The sequence below is a fragment of the Neovison vison genome, chromosome 4, assembly GCF_020171115.1.
Source record: "Neovison vison isolate M4711 chromosome 4, ASM_NN_V1, whole genome shotgun sequence".
Taxonomy (NCBI): domain Eukaryota; kingdom Metazoa; phylum Chordata; class Mammalia; order Carnivora; family Mustelidae; genus Neogale; species Neogale vison.
Window position 1 is genome coordinate 225849225 of NC_058094.1, and position 11798 is coordinate 225861022.

The 11798-nt window shown below is 56.3% G+C and overlaps 1 protein-coding gene across 1 annotated transcript in view; it reads left to right on the top strand.

Moving 5' to 3' along the window:
- Positions 1–8349, top strand: part of NUB1 (negative regulator of ubiquitin like proteins 1) — a 28714-nt gene extending 20365 nt beyond the window's left edge. The window contains exons 9-15 of the mRNA XM_044246869.1: positions 499–685; positions 1378–1485; positions 2653–2805; positions 4745–4891; positions 6354–6449; positions 7081–7258; positions 7428–8349. Coding sequence (XP_044102804.1) covers positions 499–685; positions 1378–1485; positions 2653–2805; positions 4745–4891; positions 6354–6449; positions 7081–7258; positions 7428–7606 — 1048 coding nt within the window. The 3' untranslated portion in view covers positions 7607–8349. The remainder of the gene's footprint in view (positions 1–498; positions 686–1377; positions 1486–2652; positions 2806–4744; positions 4892–6353; positions 6450–7080; positions 7259–7427) is intronic.
- Positions 8350–11798: the final 3449 nt, after the last annotated feature.

Genomic DNA, 11798 nt, shown 5'->3' on the forward strand with positions numbered 1-11798 from the left:
TGTACCTTAGAGTCACCTGGGAGATTTCCAGAACAAAACATCCAGGCTCTGTCTCCAGAGGCTTCTGTTACAGTTTGATGTAGATGGGGTCCCAGCACCAGTGTGGACCAAAGAAAGAAGAAAATTCCTCACTCGCAGCTCATTGATTCACAGTCAGGGCTGGAAACCTTTGCTTTAAGCCATGGCCGCCTCAAGTTTGCGGACCTCATGTTTGCTGATGCATTGACATCAGTTTTCCACTCCCTGCTGAACCTCGCTCCCAGCATAGCAAGGGGGGGGTGTGTGTGTTAAACCATTATTCCTGAGCCCTAACTGCCTTTTTTACCCATTGGGAGAATTCCGATGATGAATACGGCTCCCTTCATAGACACTGGGGTCTGTGCTCTGGAGCAGTCGGTCTTTGGGAGTAACAGCAGAACCTGGGGAAGACTTGCAGTGATCCACAAAAAGGTTTGTAACGCTCCTCCTCTGTGACGTCCTTTCCTCTCGCTCCCGCAGCGAGTGTTGCAGGGAGCTGCTGGACACCGTGGACAACTACGCCGTGCTGCAGCTGGACATTGTGTGGTGCTACTTCCGCCTGGAGCAGCTGGAATGCCTTGACGACGCGGAAAAGAAATTAAACTTGGCTCAGAAATGCTTTAAGAATTGTTACGGAGAAAACCACCAGAGACTGGTCCACATAAAAGTATGTTACTCTGATTTGTTTTGTGTATTACTGAGCCTGTTTCTACCATTTGAGTTTATTCCTGATAACAAATGCTGACTGCTGCCAATGGTGATTCCACAGTAGCGTGCACGGCGCTCGTCCAGCAGTCCTCTCACGGGATTGCGGAACGTGTTGCAAGTTGGGCTGTAACTTCGGTCTGGGCGGGGTGGAGCTGGAGGCCCAAGTTGTCCAGCCCTAGAACCCCGTCGATGATCACCCCGGCCGAGAGAGCTGGTGACTGTGTTCAGTAGAGTTTCATGGAAGATTTAAATGCGGAAAAAGACATTTTGAATGGTAGCCGTTGACACGAGTGAGTCAGAGCTCAAGAGCTGTGATTCGAATAAGGATTTTTCTAAGGGGATTTCCACAGAATTCGGCTTGGAAATCTCAGGGCAGCATAAAGCATCCCCGGTTTGGGCTTTGGTCTACTTCCTTACTGACCGGAAGGACCAGGCACCCAGGAGTCCTGGCATCTTTTCTTCCCTGATGGGACGGGGGATGTCCTCGCCCTCTGGCATCTTTACTTTTGCCCTTAGTGGTACGTGAAGATAGAAACGTTTTAGGAGTGCACTTTTGCCCCTGTAAAGATGAAGGGATTTACAAGTGTGAATGTTATAGATCTGTAATTAGAAATAAGACCGTTTTATCCTTTTTCCCCCCAATAATTTTAGGGGAACTGTGGGAAAGAGAAGGTATTGTTTTTAAGACTTTACTTGCTTCAAGGTATCCGAAATTATCACAGTGGAAATGGCGAAGAGGCTCGTGACTATCTCAACAAGGTAAGAAAATGAACACTCCAGAGTTGTAGCCATTGTCACCTGCGTTTTTCTCCTTCCCCACATATCCAGTATTTCATCAACTCAGTAGTTCGTGACTAGTGAGAACACACATCTGGCCCCCGTGCCCTCTGCCTCACCCACGCCGGCACCATTCTTGCATCTGTTAGGGTGCGGGTGAGATGCTGTCATGAGGAAACCTCAGAAAGACGGGGCTTTAACTGGCTGCGGCTGTCCGTGCCTCACGGGGCGGTGAGGAGCGGAGCCGGGGAGCAGCTCCGCCAGCCTGTGTGCAGCCATCTCCGCCCCTCCTGTCAGTCCTCTTCCAGCCAGCAGAGGGGGCAAGAGAGCGCGTGCCGGGCCCCCTCTGGAAGGACCGGAAGTTGGGGCTGTCACTCCTGCTACAGGCCGCTGGCCTAGACTTAACCACCTAGCTACACCCAGTTGCCGGAGACAGCCAGAAATGCCCCGTGAACAGCTCCGATTCAGGGGATTTTGTTACAAAAACAGAAAAGATCGCGGCTACTTAGCCTGTTTCCTTCTGTTACGTTACCATATGCCACATGGGCAGAGTGATGTCTGTATTCTTTTTTAGCTAGTTGATAATAAGCAGAGTTCAGAGTGTTTACCTAAAATCTGATACACGGGGGGCGCCTGGGTGTTATTAAGCGTTTGCCTTGGGTTCGGGTCATGATCCTGGGGTCCTGGGGTCTTGGGGTTGAGGCCCGCTTGGTGGGGCTCCCTGGGATCGGGCTCCCTGCTCAGTGGGGAGCCTGCTTCTCCTTCTCCCCCTACTTGTGTTCCTTGCTCTCCCTCTCTCTGTGTCAAGTTAAAAAATAAAATAAAATCTGACATACCTTAATTCATATTGAGTACAAGCTTATTGTTTTTTTTTTTAAAGATTTTATTTACTTATTTGTCAGAGAGAGAGGGAGAGAGAGCGAGCACAGGCAGGCAGAGAGAGAAGCAGGCTCCCTGCCGAGCAAGGAGCCCGATGTGGGACTCGATCCCAGGATGCTGGGATCATGACCTGAGCCGAAGGCAGCTGCTTAACCAACTGAGCCACCCAGGCGTCCCGGGTACAAGCTTGTTCTTTCCGGGTTTTAGCTTTGCGTTAAGCTCTAATGTTGTTAAAGTTACAGGGTTCTTGTGTTTTTCTCTCGTCTGTAGGCACGCCAGCTCTTTAAAGAGCTATATATCGATCCATCGAAAGTTCACAATCTGTTGCAGTTGGGGTTTACTGCCCAGGAAGCCCGGCTTGGCCTCAGGGCCTGTGATGGGAACGTGGACCACGCGGCCGCCCACATCAGCAGCCGCAGAGAGGTATCTCAGCGCGTTCTCGGCGACACTGGGTCCCGGCCTTGGCGTAGGTGTGAAACTTGAGGCGATAGTAAGCCTATTTGCAAAATGCTATAGCTCTTGGGTATGAAGGAAGAGAAAGAGATTGTTCTGTGGTAGTTCTAAACACAGGGAGCGCTTTATACTTCTCTATTCAGACTGGGAAGAAGCTGGAGAAACTTGTCCTGTTTAATTGCATTACTTTCCAGGCAGTGCAGTTTCCTTAGTTTTATTCTCTGTGGTGGTGGCGGTAGCTCCCATGTACATGATCCAGGCGGCCTGTCTATGCATCTCCTCTCTCTCCCCTCACCATGGTAGATTTCTGGAGGTCATGTTCGAGGGGGCTTTGTTTTCCCGTGGAGCCACGGTTACAGTGTGGGATGGCATCCTTAGCCAGAAACGTGAGTCAGGTCACAGGAACGATTAACAGTACAAAAGCAAAGGTACAGAACCACAATCCTACGAAACAATTACAGATGAGTAGATTAAAAAAACTTGAGATTGTGGAGTGGGAGGGCATGCTACCCTATCTAATATTGCTAATTTTGCAGTAGAAGAGCTGAGTTCCAGACAGAGCTAATGATGGGGTATGGCGAAGTGGGGCCACTGTTGTTCTCTGAGGAGTCGGGGCGGATTTTCTCCCAGGTCCCTTCTAGCTGTAAACACTAGTCGTGGAGGTGGCCGCTGCCGCCGTGGCTGCATACCCAGTGTGCCACCCCCGGCCTCTGCCCCGTCTGATTTTTTCGCCCAGTTTCTAGTGTAAAGAGAAACATCACAAAAATGTTCCTCCCGTGTTTCTACATGATTACAAGGAGGACGTGCTAGGCATCTGTACTTGAAGGCACAGGGCTCTGAGGCTCCGACTTCGTATCAGATCTGGGTGAGATGAAGCCCGAGTCCCGTGGCTGCTGGCTGGCAGCACCTTTCTATGTGTGTGAATGTTCTGCACGATTCTTCTGGACTATAAGTGGAAGAACTGAAATCGGAAGCAGAGGGTGGGGCAGGGGAAAGGCAGCTTACGCGGCGGTGGGTGCGACTCCCAAGTCAAAATGCAGGTGCTGTGGAGTCACCTTGCTGGCCTGTGTGGCTGTGGAGCGGGCACAGCAGCGGCAGGGTAGGGACGTGGGGCCGGGGCATGGGGACCCTGAGACCATGATCCGAGCTGAAATCAAGAGTCGGACACTTAAGTGACTGAGCCACCAGGCACCCCCAAAATCTGTTTTTTTAAATGAGGTTTGTTCTTAAATTCTCCACTCTACTGATTGGTGTTGGGATGGGAGAGAAGCGGCTAGAACTCTCTGTAGCCCTTCTCAGGCTCTTGCAGCAACAGAAGGCACTTCTGAGCTCAGGGTCAAGAACTGTGGACTTCGATGACCTTTGTTTCCTGACACTGAGCATTCTGGAGGTTTTAAAGGGTCTCACAGGGCCTCAGAAGTACAAGGAGTGGCGTGGGTAGATCTCCGGGTTTGGTATCATCCAGGACGCTGCCCCCCCCCCAACCCCCATCCGGACTCCACATGTTAACAAGATCCCTGGGAATTATCCAGGGGCCAGGAAGTCCTCCCAGCCATGCAGGAAGCTCTTCTGTGCCCCCCTGGAAGAGGGCCCGTCTGCTGCTCTGGCCCGCAGCGATGAGCTCCCTGTTCTCAGTGGCCTGCTGTGGTGCTGGGTGGCAACCGGGAGGCGCTCCCCTCCCGCCAGATGGCGGTCTCCGGCTCCCACCGGCGTGCCCCAAGAACGGTGCCCGGCCCCCTGCCCTCGCAGCCCTCTTGCTGGTGATTCGGGGAGCCGTGCGGAGGGAAGTTCAGCCCCTTCTTTTGTTTTCCACTTTGCCTGGCAACCCCCAGAATCCTACTGAGTGTGGATCGAGCAGGCTTCTTACAAAGTCTGTTTCCAGTTCCGTGACTTTGCTGTTTTCCTAAAGGAATTGGCCCAAATAAGGAAAGAGGAAAAAGAGAAGAAAAGACGCCGGCTGGAGAGTATCAACTCTTTGAAAGGAATGGGCTACTCCACGCACGCGGCCAAGCAGGCCCTGCATCAGGCCGGCGGGAACCTGGATGAAGCCCTGAAGGTAGGCCCCCAGCCCCGGCCTGCCCCGAGCACCCCTGCTTGCGGGTCAGGAGGCCCCTCCTCCGCTTACACTCCCCTCCAGTGTCCTTCCGTGGTGTGTGCAGTCCCGCTTCCCGGGCCTTTCTGCTCTGTCCCAGTTTGGATCTAAGGGTCTGGCTCCCGTTCTCGAACCCAGTGACAGAGCCAGAGTGGCACAGGCCAGGGGGCAGAACTGTGTGTAAGGTTTCCGTTTGCAACACCGAGAGTTTAGCAGTGATGTGGGGAGTAGTGAGGAAAGTTGTAGGATGGTTTTCTTTTACTTAATGTTCTGTTGGAATATCGTCTTATTTATTGGTTCAGTCTGCACATGCTGGCCTCAGGGAGCACACACAGTACTGGGGAGACAGAATGCAGAGCAGGACAGACCACCATGGGGTCGGCACGTCGGGGGTAGAGGGGACGCGGAGCTGTGGAGGAGGACACGCGCGGGCTGGGCAAACGGGGTGCCTCTCCGGGCAGACACAGGGCAGTGGGGGGGGTGGTTGGCGCAAGGAAGCTGGGAGCTGGGGGGAGCCGCCGGAGCTGTGCCTGCTGGGGCTGGGGCCAGGCGGGCAGGGGTGCCCTTGTCTGCCCTGCTGAGGAGTTTGCTCTGGACCCTGCCTGCAGCGAGGAGCCTGCCCTGCCTTGGCCTTTTATTCTCAAGACCACCGGTCCATTCCTCAGAACTTTCCACAAGTAAATGTTCATGTTTATGGATTTGTGTGTATATAAGCGCACACATGCACATATAAATGTGTAATTTATAAATAGATTTGAGTATCTAGTGTGGCCTCCTGTGTTGGAACAATATAAAGGCAGGAAGTTCTGACTGGGGTGAGGCTGATGTGGCTGTGCCCTAGGCTTGACTACATGAGTCGCACTGTGACACATGCCACCAGTCTAGAAGTATTTAAAGGGACGTTCTCCAGAGGGCTTGTAAGGTTGAGAGCAGGTGTGGTGTGGTATGAAAATCCGCGGTCAAAAAGCTCTGCTCTCCTCGACATTTTAAATCTAGCTCGTGACCCTCTCCAAAGGGAAACGACATGGGTCAGCCCTGCAGGGTCCGAGAAACCTTCATCGCCTGCGTGGCCTGTCGGCCCAGGGGCTGAGCTCGGACACAAGGGCTGTTTTCTTGGTTGCCTTCCCCCATCGCGCCCCGCTGGCTCTGGTCCCTTCCTGCCTCCTCCAAAGGGACTGTATCCTGGTCGTCTTGTTCCTCCCCAGACCTCAACTCAGATGTTCTCTTCGCAGGAAGCCTTCTTCGAACGCCAGCAACCCCCTGCCACCTGGGCTCGGGGGTCCCTTTTCTCTGCTTCCTTTGCGCCCTTTGCCCGGTGCCCCACAGTGTCCTGCCCTTGACTTGCTGGTGTGTCTGTGGCCGTGGCCGCCCAGCACGGAGTCGGTGAGCAGGTGGGAGCGATGAGTAAATTCCTGTGTGTTTCTAGATTCTTCTCAGTAATCCTCAGATGTGGTGGTTAAATGATTCAGATCCTGAAACCAGCAGCCATCAGGAAAGTCCTTCCCAGGAAAACATCGAGCAGGTAAGTGAGGATGTACCTGCGGCCTCCACCACAGCTTGCGGGGGTGGCGAGGGTGACCAGGCTGGCGGCAGGATGGGGCTCCAGGAGCGACTCAGGCCTCCTAGCAGGCCAGCCAGGCTCGCAGCCGTGCTGATGGACGGGAGGAGAGCGGGTGGGCTCTCCTTCGAGAGCAGGAGATCGAGCCGCTGGAGGTTCTCTGTGGACTTGCCTCCTCTCGTGTGCCCCGGGACGACACGGCTGCTGCTGCTTTCCGCGCGTCCCTGCCAGTACCTCAGAGGATGTCACCGTGGCGCTCTGTCCCCACTTCCCTCCCTGACCAGCGCACCGAGTGTGTTGGGACCACCTCTCTGAAGGCCCCAGTCACGGGGAGGAGCACGTCCCGCCAGCCCACAAGGCCGCTGCCTTTCTGGGAGCACCAGGCTCGGGCGTGTTGGGCACAGGCTTCCTCGATACCTCCCGGGCGGCGCGGGCACACGCTGTGCTGCAGGGCGGTGGGGCAGGAGGCCGGTGCCGTGCGCATGCCGGGGGTTAGACGCATATTCCCTGGAAGGCTGTTCTCCGTGGCCAGGGGATGGACAGGAGCGCTGGAGGGGGGTCGGCGCCGTGTAGCCCAGCCCGTGTTCTCCCCTAGCTGGTGTACATGGGCTTCGATGCGGTGGCGGCTGACGCCGCCCTGAGAGTGTTCAGGGGGAACGTGCAGCTGGCGGCCCAGACCCTGGCCCACAACGGGGGGAGCCTTCCTCCGGACCTGCAGCTCGCGGCCGAAGACGCTTCCTCCACGCCGTCCACGTCCCCTTCCGACTCCGCAGGTAGGTCTGGCTCTCAGAGCTGGGAGACTGGCGGGCCGCATGCGAAGCGGGGGGAGGGGCGGCCACGGGTGTGGCCAGGGCCCTGGGGACGGGGGTCAGCTCCTTTGTTCTGTGGCATGTCCTCCCTCTGTTCTCCCTCGTCAGCTGTGACCGCACTACTGCGTTGCAGGTACCTCTAGTGCCTCAACAGATGAAGATATGGAGACAGAAGCTGTCAATGAAATATTGGAAGATATTCCGGAACACGAAGAAGATTACCTTGACTCAACTCTGGAAGACGAAGAAATAATTATTGCAGAGTACTTATCCTATGTAGAAAACATAAAGTCGGCAACAAGGAAAAACTGAATAATGAGCAGAAATACATACTGAGTTTCTGCTTATAAAGTCTATCATTATGAAAAGTCAAATGCAGGTCTTTTTTTCCTTCTTTGTATCTGATTTTGCTGCAGGGATGCTTCCTCCCTGGGTATAGGAGGGGCAGCGGGGAGCAGGGGCTGCTGTGAGGGTGAGGCGGGCCGGGGAGGGACAGGTGTGGGTTCCTAATGCTGAGCCTGGGGAAGTCGCTGCCTCTGGCCTGGTCCTCCTCCTCCCGGCAGCCTTCTGGCCTTCAGATGCTGCAGCCCTAACCGGGTCTTCTCTGCTTGGTCTTCTCTGGTTTCTTTTGACCAAGAAATGGGAAGGGCAGTTACTTCTGGAGCGTAGGTGGCCCCTGGGGAGGGTCTCCAGGAGGAGCTAATTGGGGGGAAGCACCCATCCATCTCTTCACTTTGTCGGCTCTCCTGCCCCACCAAGCTCACTGCTGGCTTCCCTGCCTCCTGCGCTGCAGCTCTGCCTGCCTGCTTTGGCCTCGCCGGCCCCTCCCTGACATGTCCTTTAAATCTTCAACCATTCCAAGCTCTCTGGGGGCTGAGGATGAGGGATCAGCTACAGTAGCTGTACCAGACAGTGGCAGCCTGGATGTTCGTGTTCTACACGCTTAGTTCAGTAAAACGAGTATTTGAAATTCAAGGTTGAAGTGGAGAATTTATATCTCTTCAAAATTCTTTACAAAAATAAAATCTTTCATTAAATGGGAAGTCTTAAATGCTAACCAAAGCAATTAATTTTTAATCAGCATTTCCAGATGCTGTACTGTCATATGAAACTCACTGCTCACTGAGATATCTATCCAAGATTAAGATCTATTTTCTCCAGGTTTGTGGGGGGTTTTGGGTATACCTGTGTCACATTACTAATTTCTGAAGACGTAGTTAGCCTCTTAATGGCCCAAGTAAGCCTCCAACTGCGCCAAACGTCGCTCTGGAGATGGGAGTGACTTGAGAGCCGGGTCCAGCCCCAGGACACAGCCGGCAGCAGCAGTGTGCTGGATGGGGTGCCAGATATGTCCCTGTTCCTCCTCCTGTCCTCCAGAGGCCGCCGGAAGCTCCTGCGATGGAGGGTAGGTGGCCCCGTTGCCGGCGCCAAGGGCCGGCTGAAATGCTGTGACTTTTCCACTAATCCTTTTCATAAAGCCTGAACAGCAGCCCAGTTTCAATGGGTGAGAATCTTTTTTGTTGACTTTTACAATGAAGGATACACATGGAAATAAAAGTAGAAAACATACTCAAAAATTGTCAGCCTGACTTCACAGTAAGTTGCTCAAACTCCTCAAGTGTTCTAAGTAGGGAGCGCGCCGGAGCCGTCTCGAGCCTTGTCGAGATCCAGGGTGTTTGCTGCACGGAGTTCTGCGAAGAAATCACAGCTGGCTCTCATGAAAGAAGAACGTGGAAAGCAGAGCTGGTGGTGGGGAAGGAGCCCGCGCAGGAGGGGACGGGGTTTTGCGCCCTTGGTGTTGAAGTGGCTGACGATCGAGGTGATGAGGGGTTCTCTCTGGGACCGTGTCATCCTCGGATTTCGGGCCTGAATCGCAGCTTCTGGCTAAGCAGTTACTGTCCTGGCCTTGGGCCAGGCATGGCTTCGAGCTCCCTTAGTGATCCTGGAAAGTCTAGAATGCAGAAGCTCCCCAGCAGGGCTCTGACCTCGCTTCGTGGGCTCCCGAAGAAACACCGAGCGGCCAGCTCTCACATCGGAAGGCAAGCTCTGGTCCTGGCTTTGCCTCCAGCTGCTGTGTCAGGGTAGGCAGTGACGGAGCGCCATTCCCGGCTCCAGGGGGCAGGAGAAGCAGCAAAGGGCATCCGTGATGAAAATGTCCCCAGGTAAACGGGACTGTGCTGAGGTCCAGAGGACATGGGCCTTGGAGGGGCTCTCCTTGGAGAGTCCGAGAAGAAAGGAGAACATTCCAGACCTGGGACCAATGAGGATGTAATAGTAGGTATAGGACAGGCCAAGTGTGCTGTATCCATGAGGTCAGAGCTGTTCTAGGCTCACCAGAGGGCGGGGTGGGGCAGAGGATGAGGTAGGAAGGACTGCCAGTCCAACTGCAGAGCGCCCTGAAGGGCAGGCAGGGGTCTGGACTGCAGTGGCGGGATACCCAGGCCCTCACAGGACTCCAAGCACGAGTGAGACGCTGGCGTCTGCACTCTTCACATCCGATGTCGATCCCTCTCATGAAATTCCGGGAGCTCTGGGCTTTGGTGACCCTCTCCTGCCTGTTCCCTGCCCATATGTCCTCCCTCCCTACCCCACCTCAACCCAGCCCTATTTATCAAAGGCAAAGAATACCTGGTCATCTGGTCTTAACATCATCAACATCTAACAGAGCCTTGTGTGCTGGAAAAATAAAAATTACCCAAATGCACTCTGCTATATAAATACCCAAAAAACAAACAAAACCACAACCCCAACCCCCAGGGGCGCCTGGGTGGCTCAGTGGATTAAAGCCTCTGCCTTCGGCTCAGGTCATGATCTCAGGGTCCTGGGATCCAGTCCCCCATCAGGCTCTCTGCTCAGCTGGGAGCCTGCTTCCCTCTCTCTCTGCCTGCCTCTCTGCCTACTTGTGATCTCTGTCAAATAAATAAAATCTTTAAAAACAAAAACAAAAACCCCACCAGGTTTCCATTTCCTACTCTGTCCAGGGGAGGCAGGCGGGAGAACAGATCTCTAGCAGCTCCTGTGTCCGGATCCGCCCCGGGACTCTTTCCCGGGTGTGTCCTAGTCCCTGTGTCTGTCTCTGTTACGCTTGGAGGAGACGGGGTATCAGAGGTGGCGGAGAGGCTACAGGAGAGGCAGGAAAGCGCAGCGCCTGCGCGCGTCCGGGAGCTGCTGGTTACTCCAGCCGCCCCTCTGCGGGCTCAGCGCAAATCCCGGCACCAGTACTCGAGGTGGTCCCGGCGCTCCCTGGGCTGCACTCGGCTCCCGGGCAGCCCCGCCGGTGGCCATGGCCCTGCTGCCGCAGCTGTGGGCGCCGCAGACCCGCGCGAGGCCCAGCCCCAGGACGCTGCCGCGCCTGCTTCTCCCCCGCCAGCCTCCCTTCCTGGGGAGGCCCCCGCGTTCCCGGGGTGTGGCCTAGCGCGCAGTCACGAAGGTAGGCGTCCCTTCCTACCGCCCCAGGTGTCCATCCCGTACCTATTCGGGCCTGAGGGGGAGGGCCCCACCCGTCAGGCCTGGACCTGCACCCCCCACCCCCAGCGCGCAACGCGAACGCACTAGCTCTCGGTGAGCGCAGTGCACGGTCCGCTCCTCCGCACCAGAGGCTCCCGGCCTCGGCCAGAAGCTGAGCCCTCGACCGCAGACGCCGCCCCGCGGCTTCTCCTCCCGCCCCAGCCGAGGGCTGGCAGCGCGCCCCCTTCAGGTGACGAGGGGGCAGCTGGGGGCGGCTCCCCTCGGGGCCTCTCCGTAGCCCCGGCCCCACCTCCCCCAGGAAGCCCCTCCAGCTTCTCCGCTGAGGGATGGCCCACCCCTTCCCCGCGTCGCGTCGGGCGCCCGCGCTGTGCACGCGACCGGCAGGCGACTGCCGGGGCCTTTGAACTCCAGACCCAGACGGGGCGACGGGAAGCCCTCCTCGGTTCCGGCCGACTTGGGGGCTTCAGAGCAGGGGTGACGGCTCCCCGATGTCACTCTCACAGGACGAAGCGCCTCTCCCGTGGCCACTCCCCATACGAGTGACACCAGGGGTCATCGGGCCGCAGCCCCCCATGGCCCCCTCGAGGAGGGGCAGGCCCGGGCCGGGTGTGCGAAGCCCTGGTTCCGGGAACCCCTCCTCCCGCCGATGAGCCGCTGAGTTTGCAGAACAAAAGACATATTCCAGAGCGCGTGGAAGGACGTGTATTTCGGTTCTTCACCAGCGTCCTCAGGACAATCTGCCAAACTTAATGACAGCTGCTGCTGGGCTCTTTTTGAAGAAGTCCCGTTTCCCCCCAGGACGGGTTTAGCTTCTGGGGACTTCAGGCCCTGGGGGCTGTGGGGCCGCAGACCCTGGGTCGGGAGGGTCCCGCTGGGCCAGGTGCAGACCCGAGTGCGGGGCCGCTCTGCGGGGGGTGGGGCCCGGTCTGGGGGCGGCGGGGACGGAGACGTGGTCCCCGAGGGCGAGCACGGTCGCCGTCCACGGGACGGGACGGAGCTTCAGAATCCACGGACACTGAGGCGGGCAGAGTCGGGG